Source organism: Salvelinus alpinus, chromosome 37, assembly GCF_045679555.1.
Source record: "Salvelinus alpinus chromosome 37, SLU_Salpinus.1, whole genome shotgun sequence".
NCBI classification, from domain to species: Eukaryota; Metazoa; Chordata; class Actinopteri; order Salmoniformes; family Salmonidae; genus Salvelinus; species Salvelinus alpinus.
The window spans coordinates 4,352,601-4,379,136 of NC_092122.1; the positions used below are offsets into that span (position 1 = coordinate 4,352,601).

A 26,536-nucleotide genomic window follows, 5' to 3' on the forward strand; every position below is an offset into this window, starting at 1 on the left:
TATAGCATCAACCTTGACTCAATGCTACAGAAGGCTGACAAGGCCATTGAGGAGAGAGAGGCTGGTCTGGGCTTCCCCTCCCCTGCCCTGCCCCTAGAGAGCCCTGCCGATAACATCAACAAGATGGTGTTTGGGCTTCTTGGGGACTGTCGTGAACGGGAAGAAGAAGGGTGCTGGACCTCCAGGTTTGAGCTCACAGCCGGCTGCAGGTCACAGCCGCCTGCATTGGACCCAGGGCGTCTCCAGAGACCCGCACAAAGGACCTGACTACAGAAATTGATGTGATGATGAAGAGCATGCTGGACTCCCGCGTGGCCACTGGCAAATCAGGCACTGGCGCCCCTCCAAAGTCCACAGGAAGATGCTCACTCCAGAGACCCTCCTGGGGATTGAGACCCCAGCTGCATGGGCAAAGACATGCTGGTGAATAAACCTGAGATCTATGAGCAGATGACCACAGGAGGTTGGTGGCACCTTCATTTTGGAGGATGGGCTCGTGTTGCCTGGAGTGTTAATAAGTGGAATGGTATCAAATACCATTCCATTGGCTCCGTTCCAGATGTTATTATGAGCCATCCTCCCCTCAGCAACCTCCACTGCTTTATGTACATCATTGTCCACCCAGTGAGAAGACCTCACCACTGAGGATTTTAGGCCAGGGATAGTGCTTTTTACATCAGGGTTCGTGCTATCCAGAATCCTTGGGACATCCCTACCCGACCCTAAACTTAACCATAACCTAACCTTAGTAACCCTAACCTTAAACAATTTTCAACTTCTATAGGGTGACATCAGTTGGACATCCAAAGAAATCTAAAGCGCAACGACCGATACAGCAGGGATTTTGTGGACAGGGTAGCAGCACCCTCATGTGGCTATCAAAGAACATGACTACAGAAAACATGACCCCAGTCGCGTCATACACTTATACAACATGATTGGTCGGTGGTGCAGGGGTAAACCCATATTTGATCATGTGACGTCGGTCGTATAAATACTTAAAACCTCGCCACATTAACTCAACCCTAGTTTTTTTTTGAGGGAAAATGTATCGTCTTCGCCAACAGTCTTTCTCCAGGATCGCTTTTAATTCCTTTTTCTCTACCGTGCCACGGGAAGATTGTCAATTTATGAGACAGTTTAATAAAAACTGGTCGTGTATCGGCTGATTTTTGCTCATATTTTCATACTTATCTGCACGAAAATGCCAAGGTCCAAGAAGAGGAGTTCCAGGGGTGAGTAAGTCGCTACAGACCGGGTTGTTTTGGCCTACTCTGGTGGTTTGAGTTTTATGCGTTGTAGGAGTTGTAGTTCTGTGCATTCTTACAGCGTGTTGAGCTCAACGACGGGTAATGTCTAACAGAACTACAAAACAGTGTGGCATCATTGCCCATGTTTGTCGTTGAAATCAGAGCTTCCAGACAAAGAACTCTCGCTTTCTCTTAAAACAATTTTAATTAACTTCAACATCATATATTGTTTGCGGACATTATTATATGAGTAGTGTGATTATATAAACGACCCCCGATACCGCGATTACAATATTAGAATTTTTTAGACTGACTTTTGAAACGAATTTGTTACCTAGCAACTAAGGTCAGTTGACCAGTGTTGCTCATATTTGTTAATTTTTAGCGAGTTCTCTTTGGCTCCCTTCCTGTAAAATGATAGGTTGTTTGAGGACACGAAGTTTAGTTGGAAGGACGCCACAACATTTGAGTGAGATTGACAGTCGATCAGGTCAAATAATGGGATGATTCGATTATGCTGAGCCGCAGGGCGGCAGGTAGCATAGTGAGCGTTGGACAAGTAACCGAAAGGTTGCAAGATCGAATCCCCGAGCTGACAAGGTAAGAATATGTCGTTCTGTCCCTGAACAAGGCCGTTATTAACCCACTGTTCCTGGCCGTCATTGAAAATAAGAATTTGTTTTTAACGGACTTGACTGCGGTGACCTCAACGGGCAAAAACGATGATGGGCGCTTCCCATCTCATGCTTTGAACAAGGCAGCATGGTGCATCGTCCGGAAACGTACATGTTTTTCCATAAAATACGTTTATATTGAACAAGTTTTCCCTGGGAAGGCAGATATTACGTTATCAAAAGCAATCACTTTTGAATGTGGGAACACCGAATCCTACTCAATTACTGCACGTGCTTAACGTTAATTACTGAACTTCGCCCTGGACTTTGAACGGGGCACCTGGCTCACCCACGGGAGGCAGCCCGGTTCCGAAATGAACGCTATCAACTTTCACCCGGTGTAAAACATGCTTGACCGGGACAGATTAATCGAATCACCCCATGGTTATATAACCGTCCCTGGACTAGCTAGCTAGATAACTAGTTATTCACATTACAGCAAGCTAGCTACGCCAGCTATGCTATAAAGCGGGATCGTGTTAGTCGACTAGCTATTTGGGTGGTGTCTGCCTCTTTCAGAATTGTTTGTTCGGTGCTGTGGTCTGAAAAGGAAGCAATGGATTGCCACGTGAACATGGTCACGTCTACACACTGCCCTCCCTCTCAGATGGGAACAGTCTTATCATAATAAGTTGCACCAGCTGGTGCAACTTATGTCACTGCCTGGCCAACTACCCACCCAAGGAGCTGTGCTGTTTGCACATTCAGCAGAAGACTAGGGGGCCCTTGACTTTGGGGGGAGAGAATAACAAGGGCATATCCCATAAGAGTAGCGATCTGGCTTTTGTTCTGTCAAGATATTGCATATAAAGTTTTGCGTTGTGATTGCATGGAAGTGTACTTAAACCCCCGGAGTAAAATGCACACATTGTACCATGACTTAATGTATGATTTTTTTTGGGGGGGGTGCGTGGGACATGTAATCGTTTCAGGGGGGCAGCATGGAGCTGTGCAGCCTTTCAGCGATGAGGATGCCTCCATCGAGACCCTCAGCCACTGCAGCAGCTTCAGTGATGCCATGAGTGTGGCAGAGGAAGGTATGTGATTGTATGTACACATGCTTGCCCGTGTCCCAGTCATAAAGTAAAAAAGGGCAAGTAAAAAAAAAAAAAAATCCACTTTTGCCATACAGCCCTTTTTATGTTGTGCTTTTAACTTAAATGGTTCAAAGAATACAATCTACAAAGGGAATAGCCTAGTACAAGTCTGTATTTCTCAGGGTGTATTGTATTCATCTTCATATGTGTAGGAGGGGAGGCAGGTGAGGAGACAGCCCAGGAGGATTTACAGTACAAGCTGAAGGTTTTCATTGACAGCATTGTGGATAAGAGGCAAGTCTAAACCACTGTGGGAAACTGATCTACCTGCTATTTCTGTTAGCTGTATCACTTTCAGATGACATGGAACCAGAGGCCTAGAACTGGGTCGACGAAACCTGAGATGCTATATAATGAACACAATGCAACAAGACGTCACCCTTTCCATTCACAGGTTGCTGTTGATAATTGAATGTGTAGCTGTTACATAAGCTACTGCAGACACTAGGCCTAAATCTTTACTGTTCTCCTACCTCGTTGACAGTGCCAAGACCAGACAGGGAGCCCTGGATGGGCTGAAGGCTGCCATGGCAACTAGGATCCTGTACGAGTTCATTTCAGACAGGAGGATGACCATCACTGACAGCATTGAGCGCTGTCTCAAGAAAGGTTAGCTACTACCACTACTACAGGCTTTCACTCTTTCACCAATTCATGCTTCATATTCACCGAATACCGATACAGACCCACATTGTATTGTTGTTTTAAGTGTTTGAGTCTTTAGTTCTGGTCCAGTAGTTACTATAACCCCTCAAAGTTACTGAGGTGGTAGCTGACTATAGGTACTCCTATATGTCATATCTTTAATTTGAGCCTAGAGTAAAGTCTTTGTCCTCAGGTCTGGATGGAAGCTAGTCATTCCGCTACCCAAGAGTGGTAAAGTAGACCTATTGGCTGGCTGCCAGCGCTTAGCAAATGTTTTTAAAAATCAAATACAATGCTACTTCTCTGTAATCAAATTAACAGACATTTAGAGAAGGGAACTCAACATGTACTGCACTGACACAATTGACTTATTGGTTGATAGAAATTCATATTAAGAAGATTGTGGGAACTGTACTGCTAGATTCTCTAATGTCAAACATGTAAAGTGTGGTGAACCGCAGGGCAGCTCTCTAGGCCCGCTACTCTTTTCTCGTTTTACCAATGACCTGGCATTAAACAAAGCACGTGTCCATGTGTGCTGACTCGACTACATCAACAACCACAGCTAATGAAGTCACTGAAACCTTAACAAAGTGTTGCAGTCTGTTTTGGAATACGTGGCCATTAATAATCTGGTCCTGACGATCGCTAAAACTGAGCATTGTATTTGGTACAAATCATTCCCTAAGTTCTAGACCTCAGCGGAATCTGGTTATGAATGGTGTGGCTGTTGAACAAGTTGAGACGACAAAATTACTTGGTGTTACCTTAGATTGTAAACTGTCATGGTCAAAACTTATTTTTTTGACACCACACTCCAAAGCAATTCCTGGAGGCTCTAGTTTTATTGTGGGGTCAAACTGTAGAACCCAAAATTGAATTTTATCAAACAAAACTGCTACATTTTTCTCTTCGGAACCTCAGGATGACAAACCAGAGCAAGAATACTGAATGTATCAAACCAGTTGCCGTGATGCGTGTTTTGTTGTTGCGCACTATCCTCAAACAATAGCATGGTATTATTTTGCTGTAAAGCTACTGTAAATTGGACACAGCAGTTCGATTAACAATTATTTAACCTTTCTGCCCATAAGACATGTCTACGTCCTGGAAAGTTGGCTGTTTACAATGTCATTCTAGTCACATTATCGCATATTGAGCAACAACTGTCCCGGTTTAGGGACACCGCATGCCAGTCTCTCTTGGCTATGAGTTGAGGAAAGACTGACTGCGTCACTTGTTTTTATAAGAAACATTCATGTGTTGGAAATTTCCAATTATTTGCAGAGTCAACTTAAACACACACTTACCCCACCAGATACGCCACCAAGGGTCTTTTCACAGTTCCCAGGTACAGAACAAATTCAAGGAAACGTACAGTATTATCCAGACCCATGGGTGCATGGAACATTCTTCCATCTTATATAGTGCAAGTGAACAGCAAACTTGGTTTCAAAAAGCAAATACAATGCCTGTCCCCGTGTGACCTAATTGTTGTGTATATACTGACATGCATGTTTAACTGATAGATGTTGTTAAAAACATTGTTTTTAAATGCATGTAAAGTCTTGTCTGTAATTTATTTGTCAGACTTCTGTAAGACTAGCTGTTGCTAATGGGGATCCTAATAAATCAAATCCCTCTCTCAGGTAAAGGACAGGAGCAGCGTGCAGCAGCCTCCTTGGCCTGTCTGCTGTGTATTCAGCTGGGCTCAGGCATTGAGAGCGAAGAGGTGTTCAAGACCCTCAAACCCATCTTCAAGAACATTTTGCTGGATGGAGCAGCCAACATCCAAGCCAGACAAGCTGTGAGTATCTGCCTGGACCCTGTCATTTAAAATAGGTTTGGTTTGTTAAACTCAGCGGAAAAAAAGGAAACGTCCTCTCACTGTCAACTGTTTATTTTCAGCAAACGTAACATGTGGAAATATTTGTATGAACATAAGATTCAACAACTGAGACACAAACTGAACAAGTTCCACGGGCATGTGACTCACGGAAATTGAATAATGTGTCCCTGAATGGGGGGGGGGGGTCAAAATCAAAAATAACAGTCAGTATCTGGTGTGGCCTCCGGCTGCATTAAGTACTGCAGTGCATCTCCTCCTCATGGACTGCACCAGATTTGCCAGTTCTTGCTGTGAGATGAATCCGACCATCACACCTGGTGAGACAAAACCACGACTCGTCAGTGAAGAGCACTTTGTGCCGGTCCTGTCTGGTCCAGCGACGGTGGGTTTGTGCCCATAGGCGACATTGTTGCTGGTGATGTCTGGTGAGGACTTGCCTTACAACAGGCCTACAAGCCCTCAGTCCAGCCTCTCTAAGCCTATTGCGGACAGTCTGAGCACAGATGGAGGGATTGTGTGTTCCTGGTCTAACTCAGGCAGTTGTTGCCATCCTGTACCTGTCCCGCAGGTGTGATGTTTGGATGTACCGATCCTGTGTAGGTGTTACATGTGGTCTGCCACTGCAAGGACGATCAGCTGTCCGTCCTGTCTCACAGTATGGACTTTGCAATTTATTGCCCTGGCCACAGCTGTAGTCCTCATGCCTTCTTGCAGCATGCCTAGGGCACATTCAAGCAGATAAGCAGGGACCCTGGGCATCTTTCTTTTGGTGTTTTTCAGAGTCACTAGAAAGGTCTCTTTAGTGTCCTAAGTTTTCATAACTGTGACCTTAATTGCCCACAGTCTGTAAGCTGTTAGTGTCTTAACCACCGTTCCACGGGTGCATGTTCATTGTTTATGGTTCATTGAACAAGCATGGGAAATGGTGTTTAAACCCTTGACAATGAAGATCTGCGAAGTTTTTGGGATGTTTACAAATTCTTTCAAAGACAGTGTCCTGAAGGGACGTTTCTTTTTTTTTGCTGAGTTTATAAGTGGCCTTTATTGTTGTACTGAAAGCCTTTGTTTCTTTTATAGTGCGCAACAAGTTTGGGCCTGTGCACGCTGGTGGCAGAAGATGACATCCTGGTATGTGGCTATGTTTGATGTTCCAATGTGACTCTCTATGCTTGATTGTATGTGGAACTACTTTGCCAAATTCTTCAGCAGCACAAAAGACATATGTCTCATTTATTCTGTTCAGCATTTTAAACAAGGTACAGAAACCAAGACCTCTCAAAATGACTGCGTAGTTCAATCTCACACCCTGGTTAAACAAAAACGATGAACCTCTTTCTCTCTGCGTCTACAGGATGTGTATGCCACCATGGAGAGCTTTGAGAGTTTGTTCATGCGTTCCTATGTGAAGGAGGATGGGAGTCGCCCCTCTCTCAACCCCCAGACCACCCTGCTCCACACCAATGCCCTCCTCTCCTGGGCCCTGCTGCTCACAATCTGCACATGCAGCCAGGTCAAAGCAGTCACACACAAGTATGTACTTAACTCGAACCTCTAAGTCTCTCTGGGACACAACTTTCAGCCTTATAGGTCTTTGGATGCTTCTGATCCAAGCAATGTATTGAATGTGTGTGTCTGATGTCCGTACCTGTCCAGTTGTCTTACCAGTGTAGGTGAAGGATAATATCACGGCGATGGGAAGCCTTACATTGAAAGTGTACTTGTTTTTGACTGAAATGTTTCTTTCAGGCACCTGCCCAAACTCCCCCGGTTGTTGGAGAATGATGACGTCAACATGAGGATAGCAGCGGGAGAGACCATCGCTCTGCTGTTTGAGCTGGCTAGGGACATGGACCCAGTAAGTGCTCGCCTGTTCTTTGGTCTGTGTGGCTCAGTTCCATTTAAATTCAGGAGGTTCTTGATTTCGTTTAGAAAGTTCTGTTCAAATCTGTCATTGGATATTCAATCCCATTGTACTAGGAAATGGGGGGGATTTCACTGTTCGAGTATCATGAGTTTGTTGGATATCCGGACATTCTAAATGTACAGTACCAGTCAAAAGTTTGGACCCACCTGCTCATTTAAGGCTTTTTTATTTTTACTACAGCCAGGTGTGTTGGGTCATTGTCCTGTTGAGGAAAAAAAAAGATTGTCCCACTAAGTGCAAAGCAGATGGGATGGCGTATCGCTGCAGAATGTGGTAGCCATGCTGGTTATGTGTGCCTTGAATTTGAAATAAATCAGACAGTGTCACCAGAAAAGCAACATCACACCTCCATTCTTCTCTTGGGAACCACACAAGTGGAGATTATCCGTTAACCGACTCTGTCTCAAAGACACGGCAGTTGGAACCAAAAATCTCAAATTTGGACTCATCAGACCAAAGGACCGATTTCCACCAGTCTAATGTCCATTGCTCGTGTTTCTTGACCCATGCAAGTGTCCGCTTATTGGTGTCCTTTAGTAGTGGTTTCTTTGCAGAAATTCGACCATGAAGGCCTCATTCATGCAGTCTCCTCTGAACAGTTGATGTGTCTGGTATTTGAACTCTGATGCATTTATTTGGGCTGAAATCTGAGGCTGGTAACTAATGAACTTATCCTTTGCAGCAGAGGTAACTCTGGGTCTTTCTTTCCTGTGGCGGTCCTCATGAGAGCCAGTTTCATAGCGCTTGCTGGTTTATACGACTGCACTTGAAGAAACTTTCAAATGTTCTACATTATTGACCATGTCTGTCGTTTCTCTTTGCTTATTTGAGCTGTTCTTGCCCTAGTATGGACTTGGTCTTTTACCAAATAGGGCTTCTGTATACCAAACCTACCTTGTCACAACACAACTGATTGGCTCAAATGCATTAAGGAAAGAAATTCCACAAATTAACTTTGAACAAGGCACACCTGTTAATTGAAATGCATTCCAGGTGACTACTTCCATGAAGCTGGTTGAGAGAATGCCAAGTGTGCGCAAAGCTGTCATCAAGTCAGGGTGGTTACTTTGAAGAAATATATTTATATTTTTTTGTTTTACTACATGATTCCATATGTCATTTCATAGTTTGTCTTCACTATTATTCTACAATGTAAAAAATAGTACAAATAAAGAAAAGTCCTTGAATGAGTAGGTGTCCAAACTATTGACTGGTGGTCTGTATATAAAATTGTGTGGGTATTTTTGTCCTGAGCACTGCTGTGGCAGTGCTGGTTAGATAGGAGCGAGCAGACGGCGGCAGAGATAGCTAGTCTTGGCTGTAGTGTCCCTAACTTGTAGCAGCCACAATGTTATTTATCCCCATATAGCCTTCCCTCAGCCTGTTTTGGCTGGAGTAGCCTTGAATAGCTAGCTAGGTTAATTGAGACAACATTTTGCGATTTCTCCCCAACACCCATTCAGATGAAATGACCTACCTGTTAGTTGCTCGTTGTAGCCTACTCCTTCTCATTTTGGTCACTTTTATGAATCTAACTTTATTCCATCTTGCATTAGTGAACTCTCTACATATGCTAAACATTGAGCTGCTTTGATTGGCCAACAAGCTACATGTGAAGGCTACATTATTATTTTTTAATGGGGGCACTTCGTAAACTGTATAAATGTGTTGTATAATTTCTTGTCATGGTATCCTTGTATGTAACAATGTCACATGGATATTTTAATGTAGATAACGCCTTTTCAGTTAAAATATACCTACAAGTAGTTTTTGCGCAAATGAATACTCAAGTTTTTGAATACTAATGTCTGTTTTGGATATTTGTATAGCTGTGCACATCCCCATCCTGTACTGAATTAAAATTGAATTTTACTGAAATGCAGTGCCAGCATAGCATGTTAATCTGTAAACACTTGAGTGGTGACTGACCCACGCTCTGTTGTGACGTTCTCAGGAGTTTGAGTATGACGACTGGGAGCCCCTGTGTGACAAGCTCAACTCTCTGGCCACCGACTGCAACAAGCACCGTGCCAAGACTGACAAGAGGAAGCAGAGGTCTGTGTTCAGGGACGTGCTCAAGGCTGTGGAGGTGAGTGGGCAGATTATACAATAGTAGATGAGCACTGTCTGGGGAATAGAATTTGTAAATCATGTGATGACTCACTGCTGAATCATGGTGGGAATTCTGTGTGCCTGTGTCGGCAGCTGGTTGCCATTGCCAACCTAATCTACCCTTCTCGTTATCAATAACGTTTACCCATTTTGTTGTCTTGTGAGAATCCAGGACAGTGTAGCCTTGCCTCATCTGATGTGTGTGTGTTAGGAGAGAGACTTTCAGACTGAGACGATCCGCTTCAGCACCGAGCGTATGACCATCGACAGCTGGGTGAGGAAGAGGACTTACGATGCGTTCAGGGAGTTTGTGGGCTCTGGCATGAACTACCACCTACAGGCCAATGAGTTTATTCGTGACGTGTTTGAACTGGGACCACCCATGCTGGTTGACGCGGCCACACTGAAATCCATGAAAATCTCCCGCTTCGAACGGGTAAGTATCCTTACTAGACTGCGTTCTTTTCTTCCTTTGATGGCGAATTTAACTCTACTAGTGTTTTGAAAAGGTCAAGTGTATTTTCTTTCAATTAACCCGATCAGTCTCGAGACACCAGCACAAATCGTCTTATCTGACTAATGTTCAACCCTTATATTTAGCCTCACACTGAAGTGTTTTACCACTTTATTTTCAGGACAACCAGGTCTACAAGTGCATCACAAAACAAGTTGACATAGTGTTGCGTTCATGAGTTTTTCACAAATGCCAATTTTGTAGATCAAACCATTTGGCCTCTACAGAGGTCTTTTTTGTAAAAAGACCCAGCCCTTTCGGGATCTGCCCATGTCTCAAACACCGCTCTAGCTCACCCCACCCCTCCGTTAATCACACAGACCAACGGATGCAGAAGAAATGGATGCATCCAATGGTACAACCCAGCAGTCAGTAGCTGACACGTACACTGTTTAATTAAAAGGGTCTAGAAGTGCAAATCATGTTGGTTGGTCTAATATGGTTAATTATTTGCCCTTAAAAAAAAAAAATAATTCAAATGGGTATACCAACGCAACAAAAGAACCTGTCTCTTATTGTGTTAACGTTGCGGTTTTCTTTTCCAGCATCTCTACAACGCGGCTGCGTTCAAGGCTCGGACAAAGGCCAGGAACAAGTTCCGAGACAAGAGGGTTGACGTCGGGGAGTTTTGATGGGTCCAACCTGCTCCTTTATTTACCCTTCTTGAATATCACTTACTATCCTTAATTTATCCAGTTGTCAAGTGTTTGGAATTTGTAAATATGAATTATCATGTCTGTCTCAAGTGATGCTCTATTTCCCATAGGCTTGCCGGTGTCTATGTAGGGAATAAAGTGAGATGTAGACTTTGTTGCTCTGTTTTAATGTTTGTGTACCATTTAACATTGAGTTCTAATATTTGAAAATGCACTAATTGGTTAACGTTTGCTATGGACTTCCCCTTGAACCCTGGTTTATTGTCTGGTATTTTGTTATACACAGATTACACCAAACATTAGGATACCTTAGTATTTAGTCACCCTCAGAACAGCCTCAATTCGTCGGGGCATGGACTACAAGTGTTCCACATGGATGCTGGCTCATGTTGACTCCAATGTTTACCACTGTCACTTTGGGTGGTGGACTATTCCTGATACAAATGGGGAAATGGTGTGTAAACCCTGTGGTGTTGACACAAACCGGTGCGCCTGGCCCATACTGCAATACCCTGTTCAAAGGCATTTAAATCTCTTGCCAGTTCATCTTCTGAATAGCACACATACCACAATCCACGTCTCAAGGCTTAAAAATGATTCTTTAACCCACCTCGTCCCCTTCATCTACACTGATGGAAGAGGCTCTAAGAAGTGATATGAATAAGGGCTCATAGCTTTCACCTGGTCAGTCTGTCATGTAAAGAGGGGGGGTGTTAATGTTTTGTACACTCAGTGTAGTTTAGTATGTCTATTGGATGTGAGAAACCCAAAATAAATACTAACTGAACAAGTCTCAACGTGTGTTTCTTGATCTTCAGTACATATCACCCAGTCAATCATTGTTATGATTAGTCCTAAAGCAGACCAGTTAGAGGATAAGACACATGTTAAGCTGAGGTGTGTCATAATGGGTTTATCTGACACAATGAGTAGAAGAGCCGAGACCAATTAGCAGACAACCAAATGGACTTCTGGCTAATTTAATCGATTCTCTCAGCTTTTCCTGGAAGCCGAGTTCACATTTGAGGAACTGCTTTACAGTTAGTTGCCTATGAAACGGTCACGTTGACATAACTACACAGCTGAACATGTTTTCCAGAGAACGTTGCTGTTTGTACATACGGCTGTAAAATGGGTCCTCCAGAGATATGCGCTTTAGTCCTTGTGTAAACTGAGTGGGGAAAAGACTGGGGAAGAAGATATGCAGCACACAGCATGCACACAGCATGATTAAGTAACTAGTAAAATAACCACGAGCTCCTGCTTCTCTGGAGTTTGGACCCCAAACACTGCCAACACCTATCGAATTTATATATATAAAAAATATTACTAGACACCTTAATAATAAAGCTATAAGTGATCACCTGCCTGTTTTGGTACAAAACTGGGGATGGGCCTGGAGAAATGGGCCACGCTTTATTTGGATAGCCCATCGTTTGGGTTAGATAGTTGAACTGTTACTGATCGTCTGTAGAGCATCAAGAGACAAGACTATCCAAATAAAGTGTTACCGGGAATGTAACCACTCTCAAATTCAGACAGCGGTGTGGATGCAGTGACTGACCATCAATGATAGCAAACGTATAGTTTTAACCATGTTTTGAGGCTATACAGTGTTTTACATTGTTTACAAATGGAGTAAAACAAGCTTATATTTTGGGTTCTGATGCAGTATGACATTTGAACTAAGCTCATCGTGTGTTTACGTTTTTTATTTTTCAGGAATCAGTGGCTATAAACTGGATGTAGCAACGAAGGATTCTAGCTTTAATGGGTAGTTCAACCAAATTGCAAAATGACATATTGCACCAATGCAATTGAACGGTACAAATATAAGCATTTTTGTGCTTCATGTCCAAATCAACCTTAAGAATAAAAATCTGTGAGTCAAGTTATTTATAGATGATTTGGAAGTGAAATGTGAACATGCTCTCATAGGTAGGATACAGTTGTTACACTACATGACCAAAATTATGTGGACGCCTGCTCGTAGAACATCTCAATCCAAAATCATGGGATTTTAATATGGAGTTGGTCCCCCTTTGCTGCTATAAAAGCCTCCACTCTTCTGGGAAGGCTTTCCGCTAGATGTTGGAACATTGCTGTGGGGACTTGCTTCCATTCAGCCTCGAGCATTAGTGAGGTCAGGCACTGATGTTGGGCGATTAGGCCTGGCTCGCAGTCGGCGTTCCAATTCATTCCAATGTTCGATGGGGTTGAAGTCAGAGCTTTGTGCAGGCCAATCAAGTTCTTCTACACCGATCTCGACAAACCATTTCTGTATGGACCTTGCTTTGTGTATGGGGGCATTGTCATGCTGAAACAGGAAATGGCCTTCAAACTGTTGCCACAAAGTTGGAAGCGCAGAATCGTCTAGAATGTCATTGTGTGCTGTAGCGTTAAGATTTCCCTTCACTGGAACTAACGGGCCTAGCCTGAACCATGAAGAACAGCCCCAGACTATTAATCCTCCTCCACCAAACTTTACAGTTGGTACTATTTTGCATTTGGGCAGGTAGCGTTCTCCTGGCATCCGCCAAACCCAGATTAATCCGTCGCACTGCCAGATGGTGAAGCATGATTCATCACTCCAGAGAACATTTTTCCACTTCTCCAGAGTCTAATGGCAGTGAGCTTTACATCACTCCAGCCGACGATTGTCATTGCGCATGGTGATCTTATGCTTGTGTGCGGCTGCTCGGCAATGGTAACCCATTTCATGAAGCTCCCGACGAACAGTTCTTGTGCTGACGATGCTTCCAGAGACAGTTTGGAACTCGGTAGTGAGTGATTTTTAAGCGGTAGGCGCTTCAGTACTCGGCAGTCCCGTTCTGTGAGCTTGTGTGGCCTACTACTTCGCGGCTGAGCCGTTGTTGCTCCTAGACTTTTCCACATCACAATAACAGCTCTGTTGACCGGGGCAGCTCTAGCAAGGCAGACATTTGACGACCTGACTTGTTGGAAAGGTGACATCCTATGACGGTGCCGCGTTGAAAGTCACTGAGCTCTTCAGTAAGGCCATTCTACTGCCAGTGTTTGTCTATGCAGATGTGTGGCTGAAATAGCTGAATCCACTAATTTGAAGGGGTGTCCACATACCTTGTATATATAGTGTACCATTGACTGTCATACCTTGTCCATAGACTTGGTAAACTATCCCTTTAGTCTACCAAAGCCTTGAACTTTAGGCTATGAAAACGGTACACCAAGTTAGGAACAAATATTCAGATGCATCTTTCATGCCTAGGGTTTCCACTTACATTGGCAACGGAATGGTCTCCATCTAAAGTTCTGGCGGGTAGTAGGCCTATTCGGAAACTTGATCCTCTGCTCTGTCTCCCGAGACAAATTTAGTCGGGATAAATGGATCCTCATGCAAAGAAGGACACCGACACACACACAATGCTGTGATAATAACACTGTATCCGCCTGGGTTATTGAGGTAACAACCACACAAGTTTATTGTGATCCAGCTTGGAAATCCTGTATCTTTCGGGCTTTGTTTTTCTCCTGCAAACTGGTAAGTACAGTGATAGCTTAGCTAAGTGATTAGCAAAGTATCTTTGTTGTCAAACCAGCTTAGCTAATGATCAACACTTTCTGTTGATTTTGTTTAGACGACAGTACTTGCTAGTGTAGCGTGGTTCGTTCTGCGTTGTGTGATTTAAGTAGGACACTGCCACAACTGGTCTGCTGTTTGGATTTTTTTATTTTCCCTGCACACGAAGAGACAACACACAATATTTTAGCCCTTGGCGCAGTCACAGCTCTCAGGCACCTCGCTAGCCGAAGGTCAGGCAAAAGAGAGCGCCAAAAATAAATAACAGGTGCTTCGTGCACACATTCAGTGCACAACAGCACACCACACAATACAAGTAAAATGACATACAACATAATTCGGACAAAATAAAAGACATACCTGCACACGAAGAGACAACACACAATATTTTTGCCCTTGGCGCAGTCACAGCTCTCAGGCACCTGCGCGAGCACATGGACACTCACTCAAACACCGTCCCAAGTACTCACAAGTTACAATAGATACCCTAGTTAGCGAGCTCGGTGAAACTTGTTAACATAAATCTTTATATTGTCCACATTGTAACAAAACTAATGGTTGCATAACAGCACATTGTGTAACATTACCACGGTTTTATATTGAACAATTGCGGAGCCAAGGACAACATAACTCGCTAGCCGAAGGTCGTGCAAAAGGGAAAAATAAGGGGGTACGGAAATACAGATAACCCGCGATGGACCAAACCAAAATATACAAAACCTTTACAATCATGTGTATGTACAATATAGATATGAAAAAGTGTTTGTACACCAAAAAATAACATTAGCTATGCAGCTGTAATAAAATTTAAAAAACACACTGAAATATTATTATTATCAAATTATTAACATCCCCTCTTGACCTGGCCTATTCGAACTGGTCCTTGTGTGCAACTTGGTGCATAATCTAGAGGAACAGCATCACACTGCTACACTAGCCTGGCCCCAAATCACTACTGTGTGCTCTGGAGAACTCACTCCGCAGTCTATTGTTATCATGATATATAATGTATGTATAACAATGATACTCAGAGGAATTGAATAAATCACATACAGATCTTGGACCAGACTACTGTACGTGTCACTTTATAAGGCACTTGGAACCAGAGACCGATAGACCTACAGTATCAGTGTTAATGGGGGTGAAGGCTGCGTGCTAATGGACATGGACTGACCCTTTAATGTGTGAATTCCGATATGTGAGACCCTTCTGGTATGGCAAATAGCATTCTCTAAAACCCTCCGAGCTGTCATTTATCAGGGACCCAGGGGAAAAGACAAGGGCACAGCTGTCTGTCTGTCTGTCAGTCAGACGAATCGGGAGTGACGGAGGGATATAGGGGATGGCAGTGCCAGACAGTGTCATTCCTCCCTCCATGGCCCTAACACTGTCATTCCTCCCTCCATGGCCCTGACCGGGTGGACCTGCTGAGGGTCATGCCCCACATACAGTGGGGCAAAAAAGTATTTAGTCAGCCACCAATTGTGCAAGTTCTCCCACTTAAAAAGATGAGAGAGGCCTGTAATTTTCATCATAGGTACACTTCAACTATGACAGACAAAATGAGAAAAAAAAATCCAGAAAATCACATTGTAGGATTTTTTATTAATTAATTTGCAAATTATGGTGGAAAATAAGTATTTGGTCACCTACAAACAAGCAAGATTTCTGGCTCTCACAGACCTGTAACTTCTTCTTTAAGAGGCTCCTCTGTCCTCCACTTGTTACCTGTATTAATGGCACCTGTTTGAACTTGTTATCAGTATAAAAGACACCTGTCCACAACCTCAAACAGTCACACTCCAAACTCCACTATGGCCAAGACCAAAGAGCTGTCAAAGGACACCAGAAACAAAATTGTAGACCTGCACCAGGCTGGGAAGACTGAATCTGCAATAGGTAAGCAGCTTATTTTGAAGAAATCAACTGTGGGAGCAATTATTAGGAAATGGAAGACATACAAGACCACTGATAATCTCCCTCGATCTGGGGCTCCACGCAAGATCTCACCCCGTGGGGTCAAAATGATCACAAGAACGGTGAGCAAAAATCCCAGAACCACACGGGGGGACCTAGTGAATGACAGAGAGCTGGGACCAAAGTAACAAAGCCTACCATCAGTAACACACTACGCCGCCAGGGACTCAAATCCTGCAGTGCCAGACGTGTCCCCCTGCTTAAGCCAGTACATGTCCAGGCCCGTCTGAAGTTTGCTAGAGAGCATTTGGATAATCCAGAAGAAGATTGGGAGAATGTCATATGGTCAGATGAAACCAAAATATAACTTTTTGGTAAAAACTCAACTCGTCGTGTTTGGAGGACAAAGAATGCTGAGTTGCATCCAAAGAACACCATACCTACTGTGAAGTATGGGGGTGGAAACATCATGCTTTGGGGCTGTTTTTCTGCAAAGGGACCAGGACGACTGATCCGTGTAAAGGAAAGAATGAATGGGGCCATGTATCGTGAGATTTTGAGTGAAAACCTCCTTCCATCAGCAAGGGCATTGAAGATGAAACGTGGCTGGGTCTTTCAGCATGACAATGATCCCAAACACACTACCCGGGCAACGAAGGAGTGGCTTCGTAAGAAGCATTTCAAGGTCCTGGAGTGGCCTAGCCAGTCTCCAGATCTCAACCCCATAGAAAATCTTTGGAGGGAGTTGAAAGTCCGTGTTGCCCAGCAACAGCCCCGAAACATCACTGCTCTAGAGGAGATCTGCATGGAGGAATGGGCCAAAATACCAGCAACAGTGTGTGAAAACCTTGTGAAGACTTACAGAAAACGTTTGACCTCTGTCATTGCCAACAAAGGGTATATAACAAAGTATTGAGATAAACTTTTGTTATTGACCAAATACTTATTTTCCACCATAATTTGCAAATTAATTAATAAAAAATCCTACAATGTGATTTTCTGGATTTTTTTTTCTCATTTTGTCTGTCATAGTTGAAGTGTACCTATGATGAAAATTACAGGCCTCTCTCATCTTTTTATGTGGGAGAACTTGCACAATTTGTGGCTGACTAAATACTTTTTTGCCCCACTGTACCTCCCCAGGGGGTCCATGCCCTGGCCCCATTTCTCAGGGACCACTGGGACACCCATTACCAAAGCTAGGCTTTTAGACTCACTTCAAAAACAGACTGTTAGCCTCTTAATTTGGACTATTTTTGGATTCAACTCATTTTGAAGTCCATTTGTTTTGAAAGTATCTGGTTTATGGAAGGGGTTCAGGTTTAAGGCATGGAATTGGCGCTCTCTGGTTAAGTTTGTGATAACACTCCATTGAGAGAGACTTTCCTGTCTTCAAGATGGCCCTAACATCAGAGACGATGACAGAGATATGTCTAGACCTGGACTGCTTCGACGAGGAGAGGAAACTGTACTCGGCAGAATCACTGAACGACCTCCACAAGATGAACGTGTGCTCCGACCCCACGGACCTGCTGAAACTCACAGGTTGGTGTCTTGTTTATTAGTGACTTGTCTTATTCATTCCCACATCATATGCATGCAGACTGTAGGTCAGTCAGTCCACAGACACTATTCTCTTGAGGCTGTGTGGAATCTTACAATATATACGCTCTTTATCTATCTGTGGGTTATTCAGTCCGAGATACAAAGAAGAAGGAGTGTTCCTCGGAGGGTACAAATTCCATCAGGCTATTGAATGCATTCTCTGACCTCACCTCACTTTTGTCTAGACTCAATAGCTGTCCTTGTTTCACTGAATGACTTAGCACTTTCTCTTCACTAAACCTCTCTAGGATTACCAATATGTGCTTTCCATGGTGAACGACAATATTGTCTAGACCTTTTGAGAGCTTGAAGGTCTGAACAGCATAGAATAGCTCTTAGTGATGAGTAGTTATGCTCCAGTCTCCGGTCATGTTAGAGTTAGTCCCCCCAGGGTAATAGAGGCATCCAGCCTATCGAAGCCTAAGAACAGGTGTGACCATGTCCGCGCACGCACGCACGCATGCACACTTCCAGATGGATGCTAACCACTTTCATGCTAACCACTTTCATCTCCATAGCATTTATCCCCCCACCCCACACACACACTCACACTGTCCCCCCCACCAGCCCTCCACCCCTGTATACAGTTGGCCCTGGAGCCAGCCAGCTCTGCTGCCTATCACAATAAAAGAATTGTCACAGAACGCCTCACTCCTCATGTTTTCTTCTCAGGGGCTCACTGTTGTGTTTGTTGCTGTGTTGACAAAATGGCAGCTCCCGCTGATGGATGTAAATACACTGGGAGATGCATGCATTGCTTTCACAGTGTCCAGGTGACTCCTAGCATATACAGTATATCTAATCTGAACCTCTCCATGGTGGCGAGTGTTGGGTGCCTATAAATCAGATGCAGCAAACTAGTCTTCAGAGGTACTGTAAGAGCAAGAAAAAAACTGCTGAACTGAGTGCTGGCTGGCTGCAGTGGTGGCACGGCTGTCCATGTCTCTAGGGAGACTGGGAGCCTGGGAGAGCGGCCACCTGTTAGTGTGTCACCTCCGCTGGGGTATAATTAGCCAGCTCTGGCCTCGAGGCTCTCTGCCTTAGTGACAAGGCACAAAGGAAGTGTGGGGCTATGGTTGTGTCAGAGAAACATTCACTGAGAGGTGCAGGTACACGTATAGGCTCACATTGAAGTGTTTTTACGGACCTGGTTTCAAGATGGTGAATGTCAATCTTCTTTTACAGAAGGAAATATGATGGAAGGAGGAAATTATGTATTGAGACTGAGCATGCACAAATATGGTGAAGGAATGAAGGAAGAGTTTATAATTTTCTTTCCTCATCAACAAGAAACCAGACAGACAGATAGATAGATAGATAGATAGATACACAAACACACACACACACACACACACACACACACACACATACATACATACAGTGAGGGAAAAAAGTATTTGATCCCCTGCTGATTTTGTACGTTTGCCCACTGACAAAGAAATTATCAGTCTATAATTTTAATGGTAGGTTTATTTGAACAGTGAGAGACAGAATAACAACAAAAATATCCAGAAAAATGCATGTCAAAAATTTTATAAATTGATTTGCATTTTAATGAGGGAAATAAGTATTTGACCCCTTCTCAATCAAAAAGATTTCTGGCTCCCAGGTGTCTTTCATACAGGTAACGAACGGAGATTAGGAGCACACTCTTAAAGGGAGTGCTCCTAATCTCAGTTTCTTACCTGTATAAAAGATACCTGTCCACAGAAGCAATCAATCAATCAGATTCCAAACTCTCCACCATGGCCAAGACAAAAGAGCTCTCCAAGGATGTCAGGGACAAGATTGTAGACCTACACAAGGCTGGAATGGGCTACAAGACCATCGCCAAGCAGCTTGGTGAGAAGGTGACAACAGTTTCTGTGATTATTCGCAAATGGAAGAAACACAAAAGAACTGTCAATCTCCCTCAGCCTGGGGCTCCATGCAAGATCTCACCTCGTGGAGTTGCAATGATCATGAGAACGGTGAGGAATCAGCCCAGAACTACACAGGAGGATCTTGTCAATGATCTCAAGGCAGCTGGGACCATAGTCATCAAGAAAACAATTGGTAACACACTATGCCGTGAAGGACTGAAATCCTGCAGCGCCCGCAAGGTCCCCCTGCTCAAGAAAGCACATATACATGCCCGTCTGAAGTTTGCCAATGAACATCTGAATGATTCAGAGGACAACTGGGTGAACGTGTTGTGGTCAGATGAGACCAAAATGGAGTTCTTTGGCATCAACCCAACTTGCCGTGTTTGGAGGAGGAGGAATGCTGCCTATGACCCCAAGAAACCATCCCCACCGTCAAACATGGAGGTGGAAACATTATGCTTTGGGGGTGTTTTTCTGCTAAAGGGACAGGACAACTTCACCGCATCAAAGGGACGATGGACGGGGCCATGTACCGTCAAATCTTGGGTGAAAACCTCCTTCCCTCAGCCAGGGTATTGAAAATGGGTCGTCGATGGGTATTCCAGCATGACAATGACCCAAAACACACGGCCAAGGCAACAAAGGAGTGGCTCAAGAAGAAGCACATTAAGGTCCTGGAGTGGCCTAGCCAGTCTCCAGACCTTAATCCCATAGAAAATCTGTGGAGGGAGCTGAAGGTTCGAGTTGCCAAACGTCAGCCTCGAAACCTTAATGACTTGAAGAAGATCTGCAAAGAGGAGTGGGACAAAATCCCTCCTGAGATGTGTGCAAACCTGGTGGCCAACTACAAGAAACGTCTGACCTCTGTGATTGCCAACAAGGGTTTTGCCACCAAGTACTAAGTCATGTTTTGCAGAGGGGTCAAATACTTATTTCCCTCATTAAAATGCAAATCAATTCATAACATTTTTGACATGCGTTTTTCTGGATTTTTTTGTTGATATTCTGTCTCTCACTGTTCAAATAAACCTACCATTAAAATTATAGACTGATCATTTCTTTGTCAGTGGGCAAATGTACAAAATCAGCAGGGGATCAAATACTTTTTTCCCTCACTGTACATACATACATACATACATACATACATACATACATACATACATACATACATACATATTTATTCACATACAGTACCAGTCAAAAGTTTGGACACATCTACTCATTCAAGGGTTTTTCTTTATATTTTCTACATTGTAGAATAATAGTGAAGACATCAAAACTATGAAATAACACATATGGAATCATGTAGTAACCAAAAAAAGTGTTAGAAAAAAATCTAGTAGCCACCTCTTTCCTTGGTCACAGCTCTGCACACTCTTGGCATTCTCTCAACCAGCTTCATGAGGTTGTCACCTGGAATGCATTTCAATTAACAGGGGTGCCTTGTTAAAAATTAATTTGTGGAATTTCTTTCCTTCTTAATGCATTTGAGCCAATCAGTTGTGTTGTGACAAGGTAGGGGTGGTATACAGAAGATAGCCCTATTTGGTAAAAGACCAAGTCCGTATTATGGCAAGAACAGCTCAAATAAGCAAAGAGAAACGTTTAGGAGGTTAGTCAATTCGGAACATTTCTAGAACTTTGAAAGTTTCTTCAAGTGCAGTTGCAAGAACCATCAAGCGCTATGATGAAACTGGCTCTCATGAGGACCGTCACAGAAAAGGAAGACCCAGAGTTACCTCTGCTGCAGAGGATAAGTTCATTAGAGTTACCAGCCTCAGAAATTGCAGCCCAAATAAATGCTTCACAGAGTTCAAGTAACAGACACATCTCAACATCAACTGTTCAGATGAGACTGCATGAATCAGGCCTTCATGGTCGAATTATTGCAAAGAAACCACTACTACAGGACACAAATAAGAAGACGAGACTTGCTTGGGCCAAGAAACATGAGCAATGGATATTAGACCTGTGGATATCTATACTTTTGTCTTATGAGTCCAAATTTGTGATGTTTGGTTCCAACCGCCGTGTCTTTGTGCGATGCAGAGTAGGTGAATGGATGACCTCTGCCTGTGTGGTTCCCACCGTGACGCATGGAGGAGGAGGTGTGATGGTGTGGGGGTGCTTTGCTGGTGACACTGTCTGTGATTTATTTAGAATTCAAGGAACACTTAACCAGCATGGCTACCAAAGCATTCTGCAGCGATATGCCATCCCATTTGGTTTGCGCTTATTGGGACTATCATTTGTTTTTCAACAGGAAAATGACCCAACACACTTCCAGGCTGTGTATGGGCTATTTGACCAAGAAGGAGAGTGATGGAGTGCTGCATCAGATGACCTGGCCTCCATAATCACCTGACCTTAACCCAATTGAGATGGTTTGGGATGAGTTGGACCGCAGAGTGAAGGAAAAGCAGCCAACAAGAGCTCAGGATATGTGGGAACTCCTTGAAGAATGTTGGAAAAGCATTCCACATGAAGCTGGATGAGAGAATGCCAAGTCTGCAAAGCTGTCATCAAGGCAAAGGGTGGCTACTTTGAAGAATTTATCATCTAAAATATATGTTCATGTGTTATTTCATAGTTTTGATGTCTTCACTATTATTCTACAATGTAGAACATAATAAAAATAAAGAACAACCCTTTAATGAGTAGGTGTGTCCAAACTTTTGACTGGTACTGTATGTGCAAAATGTACTGTTGTATGTACTCATATATTCATATTATGTACTCTGATTATTAATATGTGCATATCAATAATCCCCCATGATGAGGGGCATGCATTTATTTTGATCAACGACAGAGATCTGACAGAATCCAGGAAATAAAATGTCACTCACATGGTTTATCTGGAATCAGTTGTACCAGATTGAGTTTTAAATGCTCCTGTCATGATGGCCAGGTATATGAATTGTATCTTCTTTTATAATATCATGGCTTATTTTCTATGGTAGTGTGATTGGTCTGGATAGATATTGATTGAAGAGTTCTGGATAGATATAGTAGTAGGCCCTGACTGTCCTCTCCTCGGGTTGATTTCAGAACAGCCAATGAGCTCTCAGACCACACCCACTGCTGGAGAAAGAAGAGGGAAGAATGCCAACAGCAATGACCAGTGTGGTGATACTGATGGTATGGTTAGTTTACAAAGCAAGTTAGGATAACAAACGTTGCTGGTTAGGATCATTAACGTGGCAGCTTAGGTAAATTAAAGTAGCAGGTTAGGAGAATGAGGTTATGCTTTAGGAAAAGGGTTAGGGAAAGACTTAGCTTCAATGCTCCCCAACGCGACCACTAGATGGATCTGTAGGCCACCCCCATCTAGTCACAACGTTAGAATTTAAACAATCCATCTGTGGCGACAAATCATCAGTATCATAACATGGGCAGCAGGTTAGGGCAGCAAAAGCATACAAATATATTCAGGGGCGTCATGCACCCATTATTGTAGAGGAGGCACATGGAGGGGGGTTCGCTGAATTTAGCATTTTTCAAACACCTGAAACATAATTTTCCTGCAATCTAGAGCCATAATTATTATGCCTAATTATATGTTTCAAAAAATATGTCTATGACACCTCTGAATGTATTCCTACTAATTTACCAGGGATCAATCAAAGTACTATCAAAAGACATAGATAAGGCTCCTTGACACACACAAAATATGTTCTAAAATAGCCAGAGGCAGCGTCTCCATCTACCTCTACAAACAAAACATGAAGCTCAACGATAACCCTTCGAAGAAAAGGTTCAAGTATTTATTAATCTCCCAGACTGCCTGGGTGGTGTGATGCAGCTGGTAATTGTACACAGTGCTGTTGGCATCGAAGAGGAGCGCATCAAGACTCTACACACCAGTGATGTAGAGGAGGGCAGTAAAACATCACACACTCACCCTCGACCCAGACTGTTCCTCATTCTCTTCATCCTCCTGACTTTGGCTCTGCTGCTGATCCTGGTGCTGTCTGCCTACGCTGTCTTTCTCATGGGTAACCTAGCAATATCCTACATACATTATTTCAAATGCTATAGGCCTACATCACTCAAGAAACCCAAACCCCACCTGCTTTATGCTATGCAAATATTATGCTATGCAACATATTGATACCCCTATTCATTCATTCAAGCAATCATTCAATCATCTCTATCTTTCCATGTTGTGTCCTCAGTTGAGACAACATCTAGGATGGGCGAGTTAGCAGGCCTTAGTGAGGTGGATAGGACTTACCTGGAGGAGATGAGACAGTGGAAGACTCTCCTTCAACAGTACCTGGACCTCAGCCAGAACCACTGCTCATAGTGAGGTACCGCTTCTCTCCAGTCTTCCTCTCAACGCTCACAAGAGAGTGTGGCTCATAATACACTTTACACAGACAGAACGCATGTTGAAACAGCATGCTTGCCAAAGAGAGAGGGTCGGTCGCTCATCGTCAGCCTCCTAAGCAGTTCTTAGAAAGGATTTAGACGTAAGTCTTTTGTCTTGGTGCGGTCGGCTGCGCTTGATGCAGGGCCGACTTGAACGGAGCACTTACCTCAAAAGAGGCCGTATGGGTTAATGGCACAATTTATTTCTTGATGATATGGCTCTGTGACTGTCCCTCTCCTCTCCTCCTCCTTTCCCGTATCATATAGGTTATGTTATGATAGGTTATGTGAGGAGAGAATGATACAGTGGATTATTTAGAGCCTGTTTTAATCAAATAAATGATTATGAAGGGGCTGAAGGGATACTGTACTGCTGTAGAATCTAAATTTATAATAGGTGGTATTTGAATGCGTTGCATTATTTTAAACAGTTTAGAATTGTGTATTCATGTCTTCATCTTTATAATTTTTTAAAAACATTTACATTTTCTGAGAGTATGTCTGAGTAATGTCAAGCAGACTGTAGTTTTTATTTTCCACCAGCAGGTGGCAGTTATTTACCACTAAACTGAATGGAATGGCAGGTCTTTATGCACTATACTGTACAAACAGAGAGCCTTGGGAATATCACATTGGTGCTTCTTTCACTTCTGAAACTACTCCACTGTGGATAGGGAGCACCCCCCTATCCACATTGATGGGACCGCAGTGGAGAAGGTGGACAACTTAAAGTTCCTCAGCGTACACATCACTGACAAACTGAAATGGTCCACCCACACAGATAGTGTGGTGAAGAAGGAGTAACAGTGCCTCTTCAACCTCAGGGGACTGAGTAAATGGGTATTTGCACCTAAAACCCTCACAGACTTTTACAGATGCACAATTGAGAGCATCCTGTCGGGCTGTATCACCACCTGGTATGGCAACTGCACCGGCCGCAACTACAGGGCTCTCCAGAGGGTGGTGCGGTCTGCCCAACGCATCTCCTGGGGCAAACTACTTGCCCTCCAGGACACCTACAGCACCCGATGTCACAGGAAGGCCAAAAAGATCATCAAGGACAACAACTACCCGAGACACTGCCTGGTCACCCCGCTATCATCCAGAAGGCGAGGTCAGTACAGGTGCATCAAAGCTGGGACCGTGAGACTGAAAAACAGCTTCTATCTCAAGGCCATCAGACTGTTAAATAGCCATCACTAGCACCGTAGAGGCTGCTGCCCTATAGACATAGACTTGAAATCACTGGCCACTTTAATAATTGGAACACTTAACATTTAATAATGTTTACATATGTTGCATTACTCATGTCATATGTATATACCTTATTATAATCTATTCTACTATATTTTAGTCTATGCCGCTCCGACATTGCTCATCCAAATATTTATATATTCTTAATTCCATTCCTTTACTTTAAATTTGTGTGTATTGTGTTTAATGTTGTGAAATAGTTAGAAATTACTTGTTAGATATTACTGCACTGTTGGAGCTAGAAACACAAGCATTTCGCTACACCCGCAATAACATCTGCTAAACATGTGTATGTGACCAATAAAATTTGATTTGATTTATCTCATTTGCCTTTCTGTAAACATTCAACAGACGCAGATCTACTGCACTGAATTTGTGAAAACAATGTTTGTTTGCCATAAGAAAATATATGCATTTTTGTTTTAATCTGATGATAGTTTGTTGAATGAATCCACTTTGTAAAACAGCAACCCATCAGTCTACACATTATTGTATGTCATTGGGTGTCCAGACATAATATTTTCTGGGCCTGAGTCAAGTGGTACGCATTTGTCATGCTGGGCACAGATGCATTGTAGCTCCTACTCTGTGCGGCAGTGTGACTTAGATGTTCACCCAGCAAAGCATGTACACACACACACACACACACACACACACACACACACACACACACACACACACACACACACACACACACACACACACACACACACACACACACACACACACACACACACACACACACACACACACACACACACACACACACACACACACACTCCCCTCCCCTCTCTCCTATGATGGCCAGTGACACACACAGGCCCCCCGTTGAGGCTGACAACTGTTTGTGTGTATCTGCCAGATACAGGAGGCCAGGGTGCATTGGAAGACACCTGTGAGTGAGCAGCACGAGCCAACTAGCGCTCTGGCAGTGGAGCCAACGCCTCAGCGGGAACCCGACTTCATCTCCTCTTTAGAAACATAGCCTAGGAGCCCAAAACACAGCCACCCTGACAGGAAGAGAGAGATACAGGGGCCAATACTGAAGTTTACCTATATCATGTGCTGAACACCCTTTCATTCCCTTAATATGCTGGTGAGTGAGACTATTCTGTACCCTTTCGTAGCCTTCTTACACTGGTTAATAAAAACATTATTATACTACCTCTTGCCTTGGGTTTCCTTATAGAATGGAGATGTCAGTATCTCAATAGGACTAACCTGGATACACGATAAAGGACGTA

At 43.5% G+C, this 26,536-nt stretch overlaps 2 protein-coding genes across 3 annotated transcripts; both read left to right on the top strand.

Moving 5' to 3' along the window:
- The first annotated feature begins 1,026 nt into the window (after nucleotides 1-1,026).
- Nucleotides 1,027-11,513, top strand: LOC139566057 (interferon-related developmental regulator 1-like). Its single transcript, XM_071386911.1, has 11 exons — nucleotides 1,027-1,235; nucleotides 2,857-2,961; nucleotides 3,174-3,255; nucleotides 3,506-3,630; nucleotides 5,316-5,473; nucleotides 6,593-6,643; nucleotides 6,867-7,045; nucleotides 7,262-7,370; nucleotides 9,394-9,528; nucleotides 9,763-9,987; nucleotides 10,611-11,513. The coding sequence occupies exons 1-11, from the start codon at nucleotides 1,205-1,207 to the stop codon at nucleotides 10,695-10,697; spliced, it is 1,287 nt and encodes a 428-aa protein (XP_071243012.1). The 5' UTR covers nucleotides 1,027-1,204; the 3' UTR covers nucleotides 10,698-11,513.
- Nucleotides 11,514-14,048: 2,535 nt separating this feature from the next.
- LOC139565807 (uncharacterized) lies at nucleotides 14,049-26,456 on the top strand. Of its 2 annotated transcripts, XM_071386388.1 has the most exons (6): nucleotides 14,049-14,241; nucleotides 17,595-17,742; nucleotides 22,716-22,805; nucleotides 23,447-23,662; nucleotides 23,843-23,977; nucleotides 26,155-26,456. In XM_071386388.1, the coding sequence occupies exons 1-5, from the start codon at nucleotides 14,095-14,097 to the stop codon at nucleotides 23,971-23,973; spliced, it is 732 nt and encodes a 243-aa protein (XP_071242489.1). In that variant the 5' UTR covers nucleotides 14,049-14,094; the 3' UTR covers nucleotides 23,974-23,977; nucleotides 26,155-26,456. The 2 variants fall into 2 exon arrangements, 1 of the variants encoding a protein (XP_071242489.1); XR_011672978.1 differs by lacking the exons at nucleotides 22,716-22,805; nucleotides 23,447-23,662; nucleotides 23,843-23,977 and having other exon boundaries at nucleotides 14,051-14,241.
- Nucleotides 26,457-26,536: the final 80 nt, after the last annotated feature.

Coding starts and splice junctions, on each gene's coding strand:
- LOC139566057 (XM_071386911.1), top strand. CDS start 1,205: ATGCCAAGGTCCAAGAAGAGGAGTTCCAGGG. Junction 2,962..3,173: donor CATGAGTGTGGCAGAGGAAG/GTATGTGATTGT, acceptor TCATATGTGTAG/GAGGGGAGGCAGGTGAGGAG. Junction 3,631..5,315: donor TGAGCGCTGTCTCAAGAAAG/GTTAGCTACTAC, acceptor TCCCTCTCTCAG/GTAAAGGACAGGAGCAGCGT.
- LOC139565807 (XM_071386388.1), top strand. CDS start 14,095: ATGCAAAGAAGGACACCGACACACACACAATGCTGTGATAATAACACT. Junction 14,242..17,594: donor TGTTTTTCTCCTGCAAACTG/GTAAGTACAGTG, acceptor CCTGTCTTCAAG/ATGGCCCTAACATCAGAGAC. Junction 23,663..23,842: donor CTACGCTGTCTTTCTCATGG/GTAACCTAGCAA, acceptor TTGTGTCCTCAG/TTGAGACAACATCTAGGATG.